A 23,391-nucleotide genomic window follows, 5' to 3' on the forward strand; every position below is an offset into this window, starting at 1 on the left:
ATACTATTTCATGATAGATCTTCAAATAATGCTACATATGTCCAAAGTCATGGTAACAGTCTCTTTATTCCAAGTAAATCGGTAGCATAAAATACTGCAGGTTAATGGAATAATGCACTTTGTTGTATCAAGATTTCACGTACAATGCAGCTGTGATTTGTAGTGTTGCTCAACCAGTTGCAACACCTGTCAACATGCTTCCTCTAGTAACTTCAAAAGGCTTCCAATAAATACCAAATGTTTAAAAGAGTGCTTGTGTATAGGTGAGAATATTTCTAGGTCTGTGATTTTTGGTATTTTAGCAGTAGGACTGGTACAAATGTTCATAAAGCAATCAGCTGCTTAATAACTTAGTTGCAAACATTCAAGTCTGACAATTTGAAATGCCACGGAAGACTCTAAAATTACATTTCGGTGGGGGGGGAAACTAACGATATACTGAACAATTTTAAATAAAATTTAAACTCTGTAGTTAGAGCAAGTTTTCCAATCAAAAATTATTTTCATAATTTCTATAAAATTTTTAAGGATGTTTCAAAGAGCTCCAACAGAATATAGACATATTTATATATACACACATATATGTGTTTAAATCTCTGAATTGAAATGAATTTCAACCTCTCTTGGTAAATAATGTTTAATAAACTGTCATACAGGAAGATATTGTATTGAATATAGTATTAAAATGTTCTGGTACTTAATAGTTCAAAAACTTGTTTTATTTAATTGAGACCAACTGGCCTCATTGCTTCTTATAAACTTTGCAATATATATTCAGTAAAAAGGAATAAAAATGAACAGATGTTTCTCCTTAAAAAAGGCAGACAAAGATTTTTCTTACACAATAAATCATCTACTAGTGGATTTCCAGGACATTGCTTCAGGCTGTTTAGGTATAAAACTTACAAAGATAAAAAAAAGGTTTTACCTCTGTATGGATCCAAAATTGGTAAAGAAGATTGAACTGAAGATGAACAGCATATACTGAAGGGGGTATGAAGAGGGCCAGGGGAGAGTAGAAAATCTGAAAGATAAAATTTTTAAAAAATTAATTTGCATATATGAATTCTCAATGCTTTGTTAATGGTTCAATATTCTGAAATGCATATTTCTTCAGCAAATATATCTCATTGTACATACTGTATATTTTATTGTCATTCTTACTTTGCAACATTAATATTCCACATGGTGATAAAGTTACAGACATGTTGGAGCTAAGGCCACTGGACTTTGATTTTGCATTTAATATTGTCTAGTTAAAATATTATATGTTACGTGTTATTTCTTTAATTTTAAAAAGGTTGGATGTGTTTTCTGGAATTAAAGCGTTTTTTATATACACACAAATACTCTATGTTAAACAACGTAGGAATGGATGACTTTATTCCTTTGACAGCTCCCAAATTCAGTATTATTACCTGGCATTTTCAATAATAATGTGAAATTATAATAAAAGAAAGTAATTTCATATAAAAAGAGGACAGCATATACTTTTCCTTTTAATTTTGGTTTTATATGGTTGATTGATGGCATCATATCTCTTAATTCTTTCAAAGTTATTAGGAAGGAGGTATGATATGTTTCCATGGTGAAAACAAATTTAAAAGGTCCATATTACCTAATAAACAGAAATGCCTCTGCCTTGGAAAAACAACTTACAATTAAATCACAGAACTGATTAGAATTAACTAATGAACATGATCTGCTTGTTCTGCTAATGACTTTGATCCCCAAGAGTGGTTTTTTGTTGGAAGGAAACATTTTATTAAATGCGAGACTAAATAACCAAATAAGAGTAAAATGAATCCGACTTTCACTTTACATTTCTGATTTTATAGAGTTTATATTTCTGAAAGACTGGATGTTTTAAAAGCATTTCTTCTGAGCATTATAATTTTATTTTAAAATTATTTTACAACTTTTGTTCTCAATTATGCAAAATGTAATTTCAAGGATGTTTAGCAATTATGATGCATTTAAAACTCGTCTAGTTCTTGTTTTCAAATCTGTCATAAAAAATTTCAACTGTCATCATAAGTATAATTTTTTAAATATAAATGGGTTATTAAGCAATGGAATAGATTAGTGAGCAAAAGAATACTGGGCTCTTATTCAATAGATCAATTTTTAGTCCATGGTTCCACTTTAGTCCATAGTCCACTAGAGACTTAGTCAAATTTTAGGCCATGGTTCCACTTAGTGATATTTACTAAGTTCTTAAGCTTCTCTAGGCTTCAGGTTCCTGAAATTAGTGGTGGAGGGGAAAACCATTTAAAATATAGTCATCCTTTCTGTTCCAAAACATCTGTGCTACTATAATTTGATTGTTTCATAATGTATTAAAACAATTATCCCCCAATAGGTTAATAGCAAAGTACTTGCAAAACATATATGGCCTCTGATATAAGTTCTCTATGTTGAGGGGTATTTTGGAATCTCCTCTTTGAGAGGTGAGAAAAATTATAAAACAACTTATTTTGGATGGTTAATAAGTAGTTCTGTTTGGAAAGACTATGCATAGCAGATGAATATTTATAGTTCATTATCATTTCCCAAAGTGTGGAGAAGTAGTCCCTTGAAATAATACCAGCTATTATGGAAAATATGGTTATATGATCAGAGAAGTCGTGAAGGGGTAAATTAAACAAGCAAAGTTTCTTTAACACAGGTCTTTTAAGAGCTTTTACCATGCTAATGTGAATCACAAGTCTATTAGCACACAGACTACTTTCTTGATGAGTTTTCCATAGGATTAGATTTTCTGAACTCATTTTATGAAACAGTGTGCTAAATCTTACATATTGGTAATATAATGAGGAACTGACCAATGGAAAAATAAGCTCACTATGAATTCCAAAATATCATATTTCTAACAAAAAATATAGGTGAGGAAATAATTCACATGAATCACATGAGTGATAATTTCTTATAATTAATACAGTTCTAGAAAAAGGGTCTAATGACACAATCAAGGTTCTAATTTTTACAATGGAAAGCACTTAGTAAATGTTGTCCAGGTAAGAGAATTCTCACTTTTCTTCTCTACCTCCAAACTTTGCATTTCCAAATCCTACATAGCTTATAAAACCAATTTAAAGGCCACTTCCATTATAAATCTTTATATGGTACTAACTCGACCGAAGAAACTTCTTCCTCAAACTCAGAGTAACTTGGTAGCTGGATTAGGGACATTATACCGTTTACCAAATACACCCATATCTACCATGCATTCAAACCTATGTCATTCAGACTCTTAGTTTCTTTAGCTTTAAATTACACTGTCTACCCTAGGTTACTTTATTGTCTTGTAGAAGTCATATATAATAGGGCTATAATGGAGAGAAACAACCCAGACCTATATGTTTGAGGAAAGAATGAGTACAAGCCTGAAGGCGATCAAAGGCTAACAGACAGAAGATGAGTGGATTTTATTCTCTTACTAAGTGAACGTGGCAAGCAGGGGTTGTGTGAGACAGTATTATGAAGCAAGAAACAACATGGCATTTAGGGGGAGCTACACATGTTTGATATCGTAGAAGGTGTTGGAGAGTAGTGTGGCTAGAAATCAGGTTAGACCATGGGGTTTCTGGACAGACCTCAGGGAATCCACGAATCTCCTGATGCTGCCATAACAACGTGTAAGCCTGTGTGCATGGGAGAGTGTGCATTTTTCTAAAGAAACAATTTATAACCTTCATCAGCGAGTCTTCAGTATGTCTGTGCCTCGCAGCCAACACAAAAAAATAATTTAGACAGTGGCTAAACCAGAGAAGGGAACCATTTCAAGAAGATTGGGCATAAGGAAACAATTCACATCTTTTTAAGCATGTAAGAAATAGAAAATATAAAAATATGTTTGGAACCTATTTCAATAGCCCAGAGAAAAGTGATGCATATTTAATCACAGCAGTAGCCAAGGGGATGGAGCAGTAAAGTACATGCAACAGATTTAAGGATTTGGCAGCTATTCAAACATAGGAGTTGAGGGGCATGTAGCAGTGTCAGAAGACACTCAGATTTCTGGCTTGTCTATTGGCGATATTGTTCACCAAGAAGGTGAACAGGAAGAATAGGTGGTAAAGTTCAACTTGAGGAACGTCGTGTTGGGGTCTATGAGGTGTGTGTCCAGGAAGCTATTGAGTAAGATTTTGGAAACATCTGTCTGGAATTACATCTCAGGGAATCAGCAAGTGTCTTGTTTGAACTTGTTGATATGGGTGTCATGCAAATATCAATTTTATTTGGCTTATAGGTGTGTCCACAGTGGGAAGCTAGCCGAAGATGCAACTCTATGAGCAGTCAGAAAGAGTGGCCATAAATGAGGCTGAAACAGGACAGTCTCAGAGGTGGGAAAGATCTAGTAGCTAGCATTATCAGATACGATGAGAAATTTTTAAGAGAGAGAGAAGACTCCCAGTTAGTGTCCAAGTGAGACAGGAACTGAAAAAAAAGAAGTGACATGGAATTTGCAAGTATGAATCAGCAGAACAGTAGGCCTAGAATGCAGACCTAAAATTCACAAACCCAAGTTAGTAAGTTTAAGAATCAGCCAGAGGAGGTAACAAAATGAAAACAGGGATGACTTCTGTGTTTCTCTGATGACAAAAAAGCAGACAGCTGAATGTATTCCTGCAATAAAACAATGGATGAGGGAGGAGATATTACCCGTGTATTTATTTTTTTAATGTGAGAGATCTTACTATATTTATGGCTTATTCAGAAGGAGGCAGTTGAAACGAAGAGAGAAAATGCCAAGACTATCTGATAGGACAAAGTCCAAGAGAAAAAAATATAAGGTAAGAGCAATGTCACCAACCTAAGGATTAGACCAGCTGAAGAGAGGTGAGCATTTTCTATAAAACTAGAGGTAAGAATGCATGTTCATCACTTGTGATTTCATGAATTTTAATTGAATATGTATGAACAGGGAAGACTAGATAAGGAAAACTGAAAAAAAGAAAAAACTCACATTTCTCTTTGAAGTTTTAAATATGTTCAAGAGGCAGGAGTGGGGAAGAGATCTTGAAGAGACCATGAAATTCTGAAGAGTTTCCCCAAGGTAGAGAGGAGAAAATAGAGCAGTCTCCTGTTCATGACTTGGTACACAGTGTTTAGGAATCAGTTGGAGCTGAATCCATACATGGAGGGGCACCAAACTGCTGACCTGGTGCAAGAGGAAGCCCGTAGCACTCAGCAATCTGGATGTGGGAGTGAAGAGGGTAGATGACTGGATTTACTCATGGCCTGAAGATTTCAAGGCACAGGATTTCAGCAGAGGATGCAGACTGTGCTTCGCAGAGTCATGGAAATTAGGCATCTTAATTTGGACAAGGTAAGAAGTAAAGTGAGGAGGCAATGACAAACAGAAAATGTAGGAGGTGAGAGAGTAAAGTACTCCAGACTGTGCTTCACAGAGTCATGGAAATTAGGCATCTTAATTCGGACAAGGTAAGAAGTAAAGTGAGGAGACAATGACAAATAGAAAATGTAGGAGGTGAGAGAGTAAAGTACTCCATGAGTAAACTGCTAAGCAAGTGGCTAAATGGTAAACATAAAATTACTTTTAAATAAATGAAAAACAAAAAAACTTTTGAACTCTAGAATTCATGTCTGCTTTATTTTAATAGTTCAGAAACGTTTTATTAACATTACTAATGTATCTATTTCTAGGATTTTTATTTATTTTTATAATATTAATTTAGAGAAAAAGCAACTAAAAAATGTTCATCAGAATTGAGAAACTAATGATTGAAGAATCAAATAGCATGTGCCACGTTCCTTAAGTCTATGATTGGTAATGACACAGATCAGAATTACCTGATTATAGATAGAGAGTATTGATCTCTGTCCTTAAGACATATCTACTTAGATTTTATGTTTGAAATAAGAGTTTGTGTTTCTATTTAGAAAGTCATTAAGTAACCTATGTCTATCTTTCTGGTCCCATTTCTATGCACTTAACCATTTCCTTTTGACCCCATTCCACCATTTTATACATCCTATGTTCTAGCCATACTCATACTGTTATGAGTTGAATTGATTTTCACTAACATGATATGTGAGACTCTGGCACCCAGTACCTCAGAATGTGTCTTTATTTGGAAATAGCATCTTTACAGAGGTAATCAAGTTAAAATTAGATGGGCCCTAATCCAGGAGGACTGGTCTTTGTATATAAAGGAGAAATTTAGACACAGAGACAGACATGCACACAGCGAGAATGGCACATGAAGACAAAGGCAGAGATCTCAATGACGCATCTTCAAGCAAAGGAATGCCAAAGCTGCAAACCACCAGAATCTAGGTGGGAGGCATGGAACCAAGTCTGCCTCACAGCCCTCAAAAGGAGCTAACCCTGCTGCCATCTTGATGTCAGGCTTCCAGGTTTTGGGACTGTAAGATAATAAATTTCTGTTGTTCTAAGCCACCTAGCTTTGGGTACTTTGTTACAGCAGCCCCAGGAAATTAATACACACACTACACATTTTTCTTGTTATTCCTAAAATTTATTATATTTTTCTATAATTTTGTGTTTTTACAGATGTTGTCCTTCTACATAATATTCTACCTACAACTTCCTCCATTGCAAAATTTTATTCATTACAGATTTGCTTCAAGCTTTATTTCTTCTATGAAGCTTTCCTTGACCCATAGCAGTTCTCAGTGCAAACACTTCTCTCTAAAACCTTCAAAATTTGTGGCAATGACTGTTCACTTACATGACTCCCTCCAAGCAAAACCATCACCTTGAGAACAAAAGCTCACTTCTTACTTATCGTTATATCCCCAATCTCTGCCACCATGATTGGCCTTGCTAGTCAAAAGTATATATGGAAAAAAATGAGTGATGCACTATCAAAATAAGAACAATGACAAATAAAAGAGTTTACATTTTTAGCCACTTGTATATTTTAAATATGTAGCAACTTTAGAGGAAACTCAATCTGCTTCCTCTTGTTTATCTCATTAGGAGGACTGCAAATGACTATCAAATCTCTGAAAAGAAAAACACTGAAAATCAGAGAATAATTTTAATTTTTACCAAATTTCAAAATGACTTTGAATATTTCTGTAAGCTACAGAATAATTAATTCTATTTTCCGGATGCATGCTAGCATTAGTCTTTGATACTAGCAATGATTCTAACTATCCAAGAGTCTCATTTCTTTAATGGACATAAACTTTGTCTTATTAGTCATTTTTAAATGCTGGATGAGGGTGAAGAAGGAATGCCTTGGAGTTCCGAGGCAAAGTTCTGAGAGAAGTTTTGTTTCTTTACTTCATGGGGGCTTAATGCATGCTTTTCTTCTGTGACAAAGAGTTATGAGAATTTATCCCCAGTGCATTCAAATGAATTACATCAAAGTTGTTAGTTTCTTATATCTTTATTTGTTCACATTTGTCTTCATATAACTCCAACTCCCACATATTGTAAAACAGTCTTTGCTTATGTAGTTTGGCAGGGAGTACAATGTAATAAAAAGATCTGAGATTTCACTAAGTTTTCTCTGCAGTCTTATATGTAATATAAAAATAATATCACACATAAGAATCATACTTGATATATTTCAGAGAATTTCCACACTCATAAAGTGATCTTCAAAATAACCACATGAGGAAGCAGAGTAAATATTAAGAGGTCTATTTCACATGCAAAATCACTGAGACTCAAACATTAATTTGTTGGTTCAAATTAGCAAAGTGAGTAAACAGCTAAACTAGCGTGGCACTCAGTTTTCTTTATTTCTAGTTAATTGCTATTTACTGTTTCCTAAATATAATGAATATATTTTAAATTATGCTCAAATATAATAAGATCATCATTGATTTATATGTTCTCTATATGAAAATGTAATAATGGTTTTATGAGATTTTCATAATTTGATGTCATAATTATATATATATATATATATATATATATATATATTTTTTTTTTTTTTTTTTTGAGAAAGAGGGTCTTGCTCTGTCACCCAGGCTGGAGTGCAGTGGAGCCACCACAAATAACTGTAGCCTCGACCTCCGGGAACCAAGTGATCCTCACATCTCACTCAGCCTCCTGAGTAGTTGGGACTACAGGCGTGCACCACCACACCTGACTAATTTATTTTATTTTTTGTAGACACAGCATCTTGTGATATTGCCTGGACTGGTCTTGAACTACCGGGCTCAAACAATCTGCCTGCCTCAGCCTCCCAAAGTACTGGGATTACAGGCGAGAGCCATCACACCCAGCCCAATTGTATTTATTTTTTCTCATGGTGGGTAAAATTTACCTTTTTTAAGGTTGCTAATATGTTATAAACATATTGTGCTAAATCTTATAAAATTAATTTCAATATCAACCTAGAGAACATAGCAATTTTAAAGGTGGAAAGACATGACAGGACTAAAAAGTTCACTCACTCTAGTAATTTAAATTAAGTGTATTTGTCATTAATTTATTATGCTTTTGAGAGAAATATTAAATTCTTAGAAGGCAGATAGCTCACTATTTTCTGTTCAATACTGACTTTATAGATAAAACAAATATGTTCAAATACATTTTATTGCAAATGGTAAATAAACTATATATCCTATACTGTAATTTTTGGAGTGTCTATTAAATAAAAATATTTAAATGAATGACAAATTTAAATTATTTAACACATTGTACTCTTTATTAGTTTCACATTGGCCTGACCCTAGTTAATTTAGCAAAAATATTTCCATTGCCAAATTCATTTTGACAACCATAATAGTTTTTATTTCATTCACTTACATAATATACATTTATTAGCCATTAATTCTTTAGTAGACACTGATATATACTAGGTATACAGCAGTGAAAAGTAGACTAATTTCTTTTAAAGTTTATAGGCCACCATAAATACAATAATGAAAAGTGTTACGTACTACAATAGATAAATGCAAGAGTTTTATGGAACCAAACAAACAAAATCCAAAATCTTCCCCAGGTGCAGTGGCTCATGCTTGTAATCCCACCAGTTTGGGAAGTTGAGGCAGGTGGATCACTTGAGGCCAGGAGTTGAAGTCCAGCCTGGGCAACATGGCAAAATACCATCTTTACAAAATACAAAAAAATTAGCTGGATATGGTGGTGCCCACCTGTAATCCCAGCTACTCAGGAGGCAGAGACAAAAGAATCGCTTGAACCCAGGAGATGGAGGTTGCGGTGAGCTGAGACACACACTGCATTCCAGCCTGGGCTGGAAAACTTTTTTGGAAGGATAGAACAATCAGAGGTAAAGGAAAAATAATTCTCCAGGCAGAGGTAATGTCTTGTGCAAAGAAATACCAATGCATTATGGCACGGTAGATTGAGAGAAGTGAAAATCGTTACATTGGAGATGGGATGACAATGGAGTGTGTGGAAGATGAAACTGGAGAGACGGAACCAAGTTTTGACTAGCTCTGCATGTGATAAGGTGTCTATTATATTCCTTTCTCTAAACTATAGGCAGATTTAGCTTCATTTGAGTGGTGGTCTGAAAAGGAAACAGTGGGTGATGGGTTGAGAGATAAAGAACGAAAAAATGAAGAGTTTCTTTAGGATAATATCCAATTAAAAGTAATATTGGCTGATACACCTATTGCTCTTTAAAATACTCTAGGATTCCCAGGAAACAGTGTCTATTGTTGATGGCTCATTCTAATATTTTTCTATAGTAGATACATAATGTACAGTGGCTCTGAGTATAAACATGTACACATGTACATGTAGCTGTGTTTTTAATAAACTTTATTTTATAGTAGTTTAGTATTTTCAGAAGTGCTGCAATAAAAACAACTCTCCTAAAAGTGTCATCCTATATCCTTCACTTGGTTTCCCCTATTGCTAACACATCGTTATGCTGCATTTGCCACAACTAAGAAACCCACAGGTACGTTAGTATTAACTGAATTCCACACTTTATTTAGATTTTACTAGTTGGGATTTTGTATATTTAATCTCTAATGTTCTTTTCTGTTTTAGAGTTCCATCCAGATGCAGTATTTTTTCATGCACTTCAGTGGCTTTGCTTTGAATATAAAATTTCAGTATTCAAGTACTTTATGTATCATGTCAGCTAAAATGAAGTTATAATCCTGACACTGTTATATTTTATATGACATCCATGAATTTAAACACATTTTATTATTATTATTTTATTATTAGCAAATTGGATAGAGTATTATTCTTAAGGCATTACAGTAAGATGTACAATCAAAGATTGAAGTGGCATGCAAAAGCATATATTGCAGTGTATATGCAGTAAAGAAGTCTCACTTAAAATGACACTCTATCAATAGCCCTCCCTTTTGGTGAGTAATATTAAGCTTAAAATTGGCTTAAAATGCAAATAATATGGTTAGAAATTCTAGAAAGTTGAATTCTTATGTGTAACATCTTCAAAAGTTCTGCTGCTTTAATTTTCTTAGTAATATGGAAGAAATATACTTAATTTCATATTTCAATGTGAAATGAGCTTAATTTCACATTTCATTTCACAAATCAATTTTCTTTTCAAAGATGTGGCCCATTTATTATTTGTTCTAAAATACATTGTTACCTTGGTACCTGCCAAATTATAGGCCTTATGTAACAATGTTGGTGAGGAAAATCTTAACAAATGACTCAACAAAAACGAGGAGACCTGAAGTGTGCTTTATAATTTTGATGTCTAGAAAGTCCTCTTTTAAGCCTTTAACCATCACAGGCCCTTAAAACATCTCTCTTATCTTCCAAGGGACCTAGAAATGCTAGGATAGAATCCAGGCTGACTTGCAATCCCTATATCTCATTTCCCACCATGCACGTTCTCGCATTCCCCCTCCAAAAATATTTAGCAGCTTGTCATGCATTCTCAATGTTCATTTCCTTATTCAGCACATTCCGTAACAACATGGCATGAGTTTGTAAAGGCAAATTATTCTGGCAATAAAACAAGTGTGAGCCTCATTTTACATAGATTTTTGCTGCTTTGTTACTTTGTATGTATTGACTTAATAAAGAAAAGTACACAGAAGAAGTCAAGATAGAGATTACAATAAACTGGACTCAAGCTCCAACCTGGCATTGTTCAATACCGATGTCGTGGGCTCCTTTTAGATTCATATTTATAGTTTTGAAAATAGACGACTTAAATATATCATCTCCAAGATTTCTTCTAGTTCTGAAGTCAATGATGCTCTGATAATTTTTCCCTTTGATAATTCCTCAGGTAATTAATGAACTGCATTGATTTCCCCAGAGCAACTTCAAATGCAGCTACTTCCTTTATTGGAGGCTTTCTCTCTGAAAATGCAACTACTGGAGATTTCAGTTGTCTTTAATAAAAGAGAAATATGTAAGTCAGAAGAGAGTAAAGATTTTGGAGACTGTAATTTTCATTAGCCATATATCCAGCCTATATTTTTGGCCTTTTGAAAAGCTGTATTAATGCAGCAATTTTTTAAGAAGGAGGAATGAACAGTACCCCTTTCCTCCATCACAGGCTCTGTTTTTCCCTTCATTAACTGCCCTGAAGCCTTAGTCCAATCTTGAACTATGCAGCTATAAAACAGGCAGTGATTTTGTTTGTATTTAATCATCCAGAGTTCCAGCACAAGCTATAGGTTATGAATATATACATATTTCCTTTCCACGTATATTGCTTAGAAGTGTTTCTTGAATTGAATAGTGCCTTCCCTACCCAAATTCACATGTTGAAATCTGAGTCCTGAAACTCTCTAAATGTGACCTTATTTCGAAACAGGGTTGTTGTAGAAGTAATTAGTTAAGATGTGGTCATGCTGGAGTATGGTGATTCCCTAAACCAATATGCCTGGTATCCTCCTAAAAAGGAACTTTGGACAAAGAAACAGGAAGAATGCCATGTGAAAATAAGAATTATGTTGTCACAAGCCCAGAAAGAACCAGAACCTAAGAGAGAGAACCAGAAAAGATCTTTTCCTCATGCCTTTAGAGGAGCATTGCTCTGGCAATACCTTGATTTTGACTTGACTTGTAGCCTCCAGAACTGTGAGATAATAAATTTCTGTTTTTCTAAGCTACCCAGCTAGTAATATCTTCTTATTGCGGCTCTAGAAAAATAATACAAGCATCATCACAGGCCTATAGTATGGGAGTTTGGGGTTGAATTTCTGTTAAGATCTATTCCAGGAAATGTATTAGTGCCATCCCTGGCTTATAGATTTGTTTTGCCTATGCTGCTGTTTGGGTTAGCACACATGTCAGTGTGTTTTTCTATGACGTATAATACATCTGGTTTCAAGTACTTGGCTTTATCATTTACTAGCTGTGTAATTAACCTCACTGATCTTCAGTTCCCTGAGAATGATAATACTTGATCTAGAGAACCATAGGCTTATTTATGAGGATTAGGAGAGATAACAGAAGTGAAAAACAATATGGAGGCATGTAGAAGAGCATTAGAGTGCAGAGATTAAGATCAAGGGCCCTGGAACCAGGCTGCAGGAGTTCAAGTTCTACTTTTTCCTTTATTAGTTGTGTGACTGAACTATAGACTCAGCTCTACTATTTTAAAATAAGAGCTATAATAATTCCTGTGTATGAAGGCTGTTGTGAAGATGAAATAAGTCAATATATAAAGAGATTTTAGAAGAGCGGCACATAGAACATACTCATTAAATGGTATCTAACAAAACTACCTTGCAAAGTATTTTGAACCATGCAAATGTTTGATCATTATAATTTATAGTTAAGAAATAGCTTATTGACTTTACACACCAATATTAAGTATGCATGATTACTGATTTTACACATCAGTTACTCTGACTTTCTAGCTTACTGTTCAACATACATTTCAGTATCATGTATTTTCATAACCAAGAAGAGCTAAGCAAGGATGATGACAAAAAAAGGGTTGTTATCAAGTAGATCAGGGTTTCCCCATGAGTCAAAAGAACTCCACAAGTAGAGGCTATTTCTGGTATTCATTAATCTTGTCATTTCCTTGTGTGAGAATATTTTAGAGCCAAACATTTTTGGATCATGTTATTCATCTAATATGATAACAAAAAGCAAACATTCAAGTAGATTTTAGAGAATTAGTTTAAAAAAAAAAACTTTTAAAGATTTTTACTGAAAACCTTGTTTACATATATTTGAATGGAGATACCTTATCTATACATCACCCTCCTGGGTTACAGTAAATTAAAAAATAGTCATTCTGCTTTCTCACATTGCCATATACTTTAAGTTGAGTTTCTGGGTCAAATAAAATACTTCTATTGATAAACAGCATTTGCTTCATGTTTGTCTGGCCTCACAGAAGGAAAAGAAAGATTTTAGCATCTGGCCTTACAGAGAAGAAAGAAGCATTTTAGTAAAACACCTTCTATTAGTGTGTGTGTGTGTGTGTTTTTTGTTTTTTTTTTTGTTTTTTTCTTTTTTTAGGAAATAGAAATAGCTGAGACTTAAAAACAAATTAGAGTACCATGTTTATTCCATTTCATACAACTTACCCAGGAAGTATATAACTGGAGGACAGACTGTCTCAGTGCTGTGGATAAGTTATAGTCTTCAGAACTATGATGTGTTTGGTGTCCAGCCCACATAATATTAACTTCTGCAAAACACATAATTTGCAATGAGCTATGAGAATAAGAACAAAGCAACTTCCATTTTCAGTTATGCATGCTGCTCTGTTGAGTGAGGAATAAAAATCTGGAACATCTCTGTAAAAGCTGGCCAATATAATTGTAATTAAAATATGCTGCCTGAAATAATTTTTGGAACCAGAGACTGTATGCACTGTAAATAAATAAAATTGAAAGCATAGCCAATAAATACGTATAGTTTATATGTTATAATTAAATGCCTCCAACAAGCTGACATTAATTCCAAAATTTACACTTTGCTAACATATTATAATATGACAGATTATAAAAGCTAGCTGGTAATGTTGTGACAATACACTCAATGGATAGTGATGATTTTTCAGCATGTGATAACATGTTTCTAACTAAAGAAAAATGATCTGATGGGAGAAATTGGTATGGAAATTTTGGAATAAAATATTAATGAAATTGTTTCCTCATGGCTTTCTGAGAAGTCTCAAAATCTGTTGGAATAAGAAGCAAAGCATAGCATAGTATTATTTTGCACTAAGGTCTCAGATATTCTTTTATTTACAAAAATATATTAGCTAACAGTTACCTATGGTTTTCCCATACCTTACCAAAATACTAAATCATTTCTAAATTTTCCCACATAGTTTTATTTGTGTTCATAAAAAAGAAAATGATTGTTGTTTATTTTCATCAAGCACTGTACAGATTGCTTTCATACTGTCTTGGAATTCATACAGACTCCAAAGAAGTGTGGCCTTTTAAAAAAATTTTTACAACCAATATAACACTCTGTTGATCCCCTAAGTAGCTGACACAGAATAGTACAAGTCATTTTTTTATTCTGCCCATATTTCTAAATTGTATTGCCATTTTTCATTTCCTAACAAAATCAGAGATCAAAATGTCACATTATACTCTATTCAGTTTTTAAAAATATGTTCTTAGCTAAAGTAACTTATGTTTAGTCTTTTGCTACAAATCCACAAAATGGAATTAGCTATGTGACCTGATCATCATATCCTTGCCAGTATAGATTAGAAATTAAATCTTTGAGGCTTGGATGTATAGGAACTAACCAGTGGACCTAGAACTGGAAATATCAAGTTAATTGTCTTTGCATTTGCCGTATACTGACAGTTAAAATGCATAGTACATAGCAGAATAATTTTAGAATTTTTTATGAAAATTATAATCTCATATATATATATATTCAATCTGGGTAAATTTTGTTCATTTCTTTCAAAATGAAAGTTCTCTGAACAGTCTGTGTAGAGAATTACCAAACAAAATTGTTAAACAAAAAGTCTTGGTAAACAAATGATAGCTCATAGATATAAGAAGGACTTAATTCTGTATAATAAGGAATATTATAAATAGAATTATAGTTAATCTTATTATGAACAGATAACAAATGCCATTTTTATTAAAGTCATATATTTTTCAGTGGAACATGTATTGTCATCAACCATCAGCAGACATGTAACTTAGATCCCAATTGGTTGGGATCATTTGTAGGATTATTTTAATCATTTGTAGGAATGACATTGTATTTCTCTGCCAGCAATTAAGGAAATTGTTCTTACACACAAGAGAACTACTTCACCATAATGACTTCTAAAAATATCCAGTCATAATCTTTGAAATAACATAGAACTAAATTATCTGGTTTATTGATAAGCCTAATGGCTGCACCTAAGAAATATACAAAGACCCTTGTGGCACTTTACATCTTCAGATTTGAAGTGGAAGTTGATTAAGAGGTAATAAATTTGATGAATCCCCTAAAGTTTGAAAACCGCTTACAGATAGAGATCTTGAAGTAATCTAAACACCATTTTCTCTTTAGAACATACTCACTGCTGAACATTTTATAACTTGTGACTTATAAACCTTCATTAAAAATCAATACATTGTCTAGTTTTTGACCTGTCAGGATTTGTTTTTAAAAAATTCATTCTAATGCAGCCACAAAATGAGTTAACAAGAGGATGAGCTAATCAGACGAGGTTCCATTAGAGAATTATAATATATATTGGGAGCCACTTCCTGGTACCCTCTACAGAAGCTAAACGGTGAAACAAAGAATCCACAAAGGTGGAGGTTAAAGATCTATCTCTTTAGTTGTTTCAAAAGCATTTACTTCCTATCACAAACTGTGTGTAACACAAGCCTCATTCAATGAGGTTCAGCTGTACAAACAGGGCACAGTAACAGGATCCTACTGCCTCACCTCATTTTCAGAATTGGTAAAAAAACAAGGAATACTGAATTTGTTTCATAGTCTATATTCAGCTTATTGGAGGTAAATTATTGTTACAAAAGTCGTTATAAAAATGCATTTTGTGGAAAGTTATTCCAGTAGTTCTTTTGTGAACAAAATGAGAAAAACTTAACAGTGCATTTATATGATCATCTTTCCTAATACTTGAATTGATGAATTATCTGTTTTAAGAAGTGAAAACAAATATTGAGGAGAAAAAGATATTATTGAGAATAAGCTTCTCTCTGTGAAAGACTTCATATAATTATACATTCTGTTCAATAATATTTTTCTTTTTCTGTAAGCAAATTATAGATAATATTAATACATGTATGTTATTATAATTTTTCAATGATATAATTAGAAATTATGATTTCTAATCATAATGATTTCTAATGATTATGCTACTTTCTAGTGCCAAATGTAATTCTGTATATTTTATTAATATATTGGCCAACACTTCCATTCATTTGGTCAACATTTTATGTAGTGTGTGTGTGTGGTCTGTGTTGTATTTTTGAATTTCTTTTTCAATATTTTTATGAAGATGTAACTTACATACAACAAAATCCATCTTCTTTAAATATTCGGTTCTATGAGTTTTTAACAAATGCAGTTGTTTAATGATTACTGCAATCTAGATACAGAACAATTTTACTACCCTATGGAGTTCCCCCATCGCCTTTTTGTGGTTATGGTAGTCAGACTTCAAGATGGTTTCCTGTTTCAGATAATTCAAGTTCTGGACTTTGAACTGATAATGCAGTGGAATGAAACTTTTGGGAACAGGAAAGAAGTGAGCCTCTTTTGAATGTGGGAGAAATATAAATCACTGAGGTCCAAAGGGCTAACTAGGCAACGCAGCCTCTAGAATGGCCCCCAGTGATTCCTGTCCAACGGTGTTCATGCCTTTTATAATCTCCTATCTTTGAGTGTGAGCTAGATTTAGTGACTTTCTTCTAGTAAACAGAAATTTAGCAAAGATGATGGCATGTCACTTCTGATACCAGGTTTAAAGAAGATAGTAGCTTGTGTCTTGGCTGTCCTCTCTCATACTCAAACACTCTCTAAGAAAAAGCTGGCTACCTTGTTATGAGCGCCCTTTGAAGAAATACATATGTCAGGGAAGTGGGCAAACCAGCCAGCAAGGAACTGAGCTCCTCAGTCCAATCCCCATGAAGAACTGAATTGTGCCAACAACCATGTAACAGAGTTTGGATGCAGATCTTTCTCCATGTGAGCAGTCCAATGACACTGCAGTCTGCAAAGACCTGATCCGACTAGCAGCAACCTCCTGAAAGAACTTGAGCCAGAGACATTCACCTAAACTATGCCCCAATTTCTAACCCAAAGAAACTAGGAGATAATAAGCATTTCTTGTTTTAAGCTCCTAACTTGTTACAAGCAATAGATAATTAATGCAGTGGTCAAAAACCCCTCACTCCCACCCCCACCCCATTCTCAGTCGTCAGCATCCAATGATTTGTTTTCTTTCCTTTTAGTTTTGCCTTTTTAAGTGTATCCTATCAATAACATCATATAGTATTTTTAGCCTTTTGAGTCTGTTGTCTTTTTTCATTTAGCATAATGCATTAAAGATCCCTCCATTTTGCTGTTTTTATGAGTTTTTCCTTTTTATCATTAGTATTCCACTTGAATGACTATATCACAATTTCGTTTTGTTTTTATCTATTCACTAGTTGAAGAGCATTTCAGTTGTTTCCAGTTTTTGACAGATAAAACTTCTATCAAGTAGTTATTATAGAGGTTTTCTGTGGACATGAGTTTTTATTTCACATGGGTAAATACGTAGGCGTGGAATTATTGAGCTGTACGATATGCCTACATTTAGCTTGTTAAGAAACTATCAAATCATTTTCCAAAGTGGCTGTGCCTTTTATGATTAGCATCAGCAGTGTGTGAGAGTCCACGTTGCTCCACATCTCTGGCAGCACTTGGCATCATTAATTTTATTTGTATTTATTTGACAGCCATTATAATAGTTATGCAGTGGTATCACGTTGAAAATTTAATTTACATTGCTGTAATGACAATGGCTCTATGTACCTAATTGCCATCTATGTATCTTCTTTTTGAAGTGTCTATTCAAAATTTGTGCCCATATTTTAAATGAGTTGTTTTCTTAAGTTTTGAGACATCTTTGTATCTTCTGCATGCAAGTCCTTTATCAAACATGTGATTTGCATTTGTTTTCTTCCAGACCATAGCCTTTTTTAAATAGTGTCATATAAAGAACAAAAGTTTTAATTTTCATAAAATCCAATTTATATACTTGACAGTTTTATTTAGCTTTCCAGTGTATATAACAAAAAACAAAGGAAATTTTTGAGAAATTTTTCAGAAAATTGAGAAATATCTAAATATTCAGAATCGAACCTTCACAGGAACTGTGAAAAATAAATTCCTGTTTATTACAAATTCCCCAGCCTCAGGTATTCTGTTATAGCAGAACAAAATGGACTAAGGCATAGCTCTTCTGTTCTATAGTCATTGTACAGTATGCTAAATGTTGCATAAAGTGCTCGTAATATGCTTTTAGTGGTGTCAAACATCACTACCATTTTGCAAAATACAATAGCGAGCTGCATGAGTCTAGAAATTACTTAATCCCAACCTTTAATTTTATAAATAATGAAAATAAAATTGAAAGGAAGAATGGAAAAAATGAGTTTTATTAAAGGAGAACTTTTTTTTTTCATTTTTCTCTTTCTCAGCAGTGACTTATTTGATATACTCTCTCCTCTTTTGGATTTTGCTTTAATCCTTCAGAAATGGAGGTGACTGGGCCCAAGTGTTCTCTGGGACAATCATGGCACATCTTTGGTAATTTCCAATATGTAAAAGGCATTAAAGAGCTCAACACATGCTATTAAATGATAGTGTTAAATTTCTTGAATTGTAGCAACTGTCTTTAACAAGATAGCTATATATAAATATTGAATTTTTAAGTTTATATTGAAAACAATCATCCCTTCGAACTTGAAGATGCCCATAAAAATGAATCCTTTAAAAGTCTGTTTTGTCTTTTCTTAATAGCAAAGCATAATTGATAAATAAATATAATAAATTGAGCCAAGTAAATTAAATAAAATTAGTAACAGACTCAAGCTACCAAACTAAAGTCTAACTCAAAAATACAATAGCCCACGAATAACAATAAATATATACTACTTTCTTTCACTATTCTCTATTCATTGAATGAACTAGAAATGCCATCAATTTTATCATCATAACTTCATTCACTTCCTAAAGCAGCAAATAAAGTTGGTGATGATAAAATAAATGGCATTGCTAATTCATTCAGTACATAGAAACTTTCATCTTGTAATTTTTCTAATCTATCCTTGCTCATTTAATATCAGAACGCAAATTGCTAAGTATATCTAAAACTACCAAATTAATTAGAATAAAATTGGTAAGTTGGCTGAGCCTCCATATTTTTGTTCAACACATTTTGTATATAGCCATATGTTCAGCATCATACAAACCAGTCTTATGAAGGAGCAACCAAATTTTTTACTTTATTTTTTAATTTATTTTTTATTTTTTTCAGACGGAGTCTCACACTGTCGCCCAGGCTGGGGTGCAGTGGTGCGATTTCCACTCACTGCAAGCTCCGCCTCCAGGGTTCACACCATTCTCCTGCCTCAGCCTCCTGAGCAGCTGAGATTACAGGCGCCCTCCACCATGCCCGGCTAATTTTTTTGTGTGTTTGTGTTTTTAGTAGAGACGCAGTTTCACTGTGTTAGCCAGGATGGTCTCGATCTCCTGACCTTGTGATCCACCCACCTCGGCCTCCCAGAGTGTTGGGATTACAGGTGTGAGCCACCGGGCCCGGATATTTGGCCACATGTAGACATTAAATAATCTCTCTAGAAGAATAAGTTCCATGAGTCTTTAGGAGTCACTTTAGGATGGCGCTAAAACTGTGACAAACACTATACCGTCCCTTTATTGTATCCCGTAATCACACTTTAACACGTTTTTTTCTTTTTAATTTGTATTCAGATGGAAACTTTTAAGTTCTGGTATGCGGAATTTTTAAAAAGATGTCTCCATTTGTGAGACAATATTCTCTCAAAATTTAATCAAAATAAGACGATAGATTTTTAGTATGAAGTAAAAAGTACCCTAAGAATTTATCGTCTCTTCAACCTAAACTTTTGTTTCCATACAATCCAAAAGCAAGAAATAATGTAGTGCTTATTGTCATTTTAATAAAATGCTTAAAAATCTAAATAATATTGATAACAATATTATTGGTAATAATAATAAATATCAGTGATTATAAACACATAAAAGTAAGAATGCTTATCATGTAGTAGGCCATATTTAGAACACTTTACAGGCATTAACTCATACATTTCCCAGAACTGAACTAGAAGGTAGATATTTTTATAGTTCCCACTTTATAGATGAGGAAATAGAGATACAATAATATTTAATAACTTACATAATGATTATTCCTGTTACATATTAATAATTTTTTATTTGTTGCAGAGACTATATTTTCTAGCTCCTTATCACCTTGATGGGTTTATGGAACTGTTTCATAATGATGCAATGTGAGGGACAATCACATGTTGTACTTTGAGCCAAGGTAAAGAACTGGTGTGCCTTCTTCACCATCTCTCTGTTCCTCTCTAACAGCAATCAACATAATGAATATTTAGCAGAGAACACTAAAGCCCTAGGGTATGCAAAGACACCAGATGGAAGGATTCCGGGTCCCTCAATGACAGCATGGAGCAGAGTATCCCCTGACCCATACTGAACAAGGCTGTGAATGAAAAATAAATATTCATTGTGCTAATTCACTGGGCTTTGCTATTGCTCAGTGAACTAACTGTAATACATTCTCACTATTATTTTTTTATTAATACATATGAATGTGGTGCAATAACCACAAATATCAGTGATTTATCAGTCTATCTTCTTCACTCAGTTTCTTACAGACTGTGTTCTATAGGGAAAGCACTTCCTAGGAAACTAGTAAGCTGGTGCCTATGTTTCTAAAAGTAACCAACTAGCATAGCTCAAAGTAACATATTTTCTTATCATCAACCTTTCAAAATTACTGCTACAAAGAGATGTCTATAGAAAATTGAGAACATGACCAGCCACGATAGCTACGCCCGTCATCCCAGCACTTTGGGAGGCCGAGGTGAGCAGATCACGAGAACAAGAGATCAAGACCATTCTGGCCAACATGGTGAAACCCCATCTCTACTAAAAATACAGAAATTAGCTGGGTGTGGTGGCATGTGCCTGCAGTCCCAGCTACTTGGGAGGCTGAGGCAGGATAACCGGTTGGACCCAGGAAGCGGAGGTCGCAGTAAGCCAAGATCGTATCACTGCACTCCAGCCTGGTGACAGAGTGAGATTCCGTCTCAAAAGAAGAAGAAAAAAAAGAAAATCCAGAGCATATCCTGTAGCTTTTCCTTCCCTCCCTTCCTTCTGCTACTTTGCATCATTCTTCACTTCGTTCTCTGCCTCTTGCCTTTGGCGGTTGTGTTTAACGAAACATGTCAAAGAAAGAAAAACAGTGCTCATATCTTATCAGTAGTGGCTGCAAGTCCCATTTCCATTGTCCTCTTACAGTGCCCACTTATTTTCAACAGTTTCTGGTCTTATACCCTTGTCCTTTGAGCGTCACCGTGCTTTGAAAAGCCCAAGTCTGGCTATTTGTTTTTCCCAAAATGTAGGTTAATTTTATTTTTGTGTCCCAAAGACCCACCATTATATCAGTTATGTATGATTTTATCTTTCCCTTTACTACCTACAAATATTAAGAATTGGGTAATACAGTGTGAAACATGCCAGATCAAGGAGCAAGAACAAGAAATTTTGAACTTTACCAGGAGCTCAGGCTAGGAACTGGGATGAGACCCTCCCCCGCCGACCCCGTCTGTTGCTTCCAATCTCTCCCCACACTTTATCTAACCCCTTCCAAACTAGAGCCTTGTCCAAAACCACAAAACACCAAACCAGCTGTATTTTGAAAATAAATGTGTATTTCCCTTAGTCTGCCTTAGGCAAGTGAAAGAGAAAGTGAGAGAGGGTTTCTGATCTCACTGCAAAAACAGACAAAGAGAGATGCCTGTGGGCTTCCCAAGTTTAAGGACTAACAGCAGTCCCCTCTTAAAATATTATTGAATATGGTACTTATGTCCAATAAGTACCAGTATTTCCATTTCATGATGAGTTATATGTCTTTATACAGGCAGATCTGAGAACACAAGCTCACAAACATGCATTTCGTTGAGAAAAGGTGCTTCAAATTCCTAAAAGCCAGTTTACCACCAAGATTCCTGAATACCACTCAGTCATAGGAGATTATTGCTCATATATATGTTTTGGAAACCAGAAAAGGGAAGAATGAAAGTGAATCCGTGAAGAGAAAGGAGAAATGAGGTACATTTTCTCAAGAAATTAATGAGACAGAGAAAAGCCACAATGTAATTTGTATATACACAAATACATTTTGTGTGTATTGTGCATCTCTGTGTGTATTTATGTGTATTTGCTAAGGTAGAAAAAACAGGTATAATAAACACTCATAGCTTCATCTTATTTTCCATATTTAAGTGTTACAGATATGTAGTACGGTGCTCATGGTTTCACCTATGGGCAGATGAGAAAGAAACTGTGTTGGTTATGTGTGAGAGCCAAGAGAACTCCACATTATAGTCACCATTCAAAGCAGAGTGAGTTTTATTACATGTTGCCAGCCTCTGCAATACTTGCAACCCAGGATATGAAGTGGTTGCCTACTAACCAAGAAAAAAATGTGTAAAATTTAACTTTATTGACCAATCTATTACAAAGTTATATTTAAGGTTAATAGAAAGTAATGTTATGGATAAGACAGTCTGATTTCAAGTTATACTCCTTTTTCTCTTAGCTCCATCATTCCCATTTGTATCCATCGCCAGTCATTTGTGTGCTGACAATGGCCAATACCAAATAATCACCTAGATTTCTCGATTTGAACTTAGACTTCCTTAGCCCTAGGCCATGTGCCTGGTAATTTGTTAGGGGATCCTAAATAATATTTTCGATGGCGTGCATAAAGAGCTTTTCCTCCCTAAATAGAATATGTGTTATTTAAAACAAAGCATTCTAAAGTAGTATGAATACTGGAATTTCCAGAAATGTAACAGGCCAGTGAAGAAATGTTTTTGAATAAGGGAGATTACTATTTTTCTCAAACATAAGGAAAACCAGTCGCGTACATAGGAAAACAGTCCTTCTCTGCAAAAGTGGTCATGATTAGATAAAAACACTTTGAAATAAAATTTATCAGTGCTACATTATAAAATAATTATGAATTTGACAGTTTTTATGTTGCCTGAAAATCATTTATCTACTTAATGAAACCAAATTCTGGTGCACTTTGTTCCTGGTTGTCAGCACTAACATTAACACCATGACTTTGGTTTTGGTGCAGTTAAGGATTTTATCATGCTTAAATACATTCAAAAGGAGTTCACATGCTTTACATAGATTGAAAGCAAGAAATCTTCCAAAGCATT

General features: G+C 34.2%; 1 protein-coding gene across 4 annotated transcripts in view; it reads right to left on the reverse strand.

Moving 5' to 3' along the window:
- Positions 1-23,391, reverse strand: part of AGMO (alkylglycerol monooxygenase) — a 355,530-nt gene that overhangs the window by 217,948 nt on the left and 114,191 nt on the right. For all 4 annotated transcript variants that reach the window (XR_001900937.3, XM_017956887.2, XM_021935974.2 and 1 more), the window contains exons 4-5: positions 13,468-13,571; positions 929-1,024 (exon numbers count right to left, since the gene is read on the reverse strand). Coding sequence is in view for 3 of the 4 variants with exons in the window: in XM_017956887.2 (XP_017812376.2) it covers positions 929-1,024; positions 13,468-13,571 (200 nt within the window). In the remaining variant the exon portion in view is untranslated. The remainder of the gene's footprint in view (positions 1-928; positions 1,025-13,467; positions 13,572-23,391) is intronic.

This window comes from Papio anubis, chromosome 4, assembly GCF_008728515.1.
Source record: "Papio anubis isolate 15944 chromosome 4, Panubis1.0, whole genome shotgun sequence".
NCBI lineage: Eukaryota > Metazoa > Chordata > Mammalia > Primates > Cercopithecidae > Papio > Papio anubis.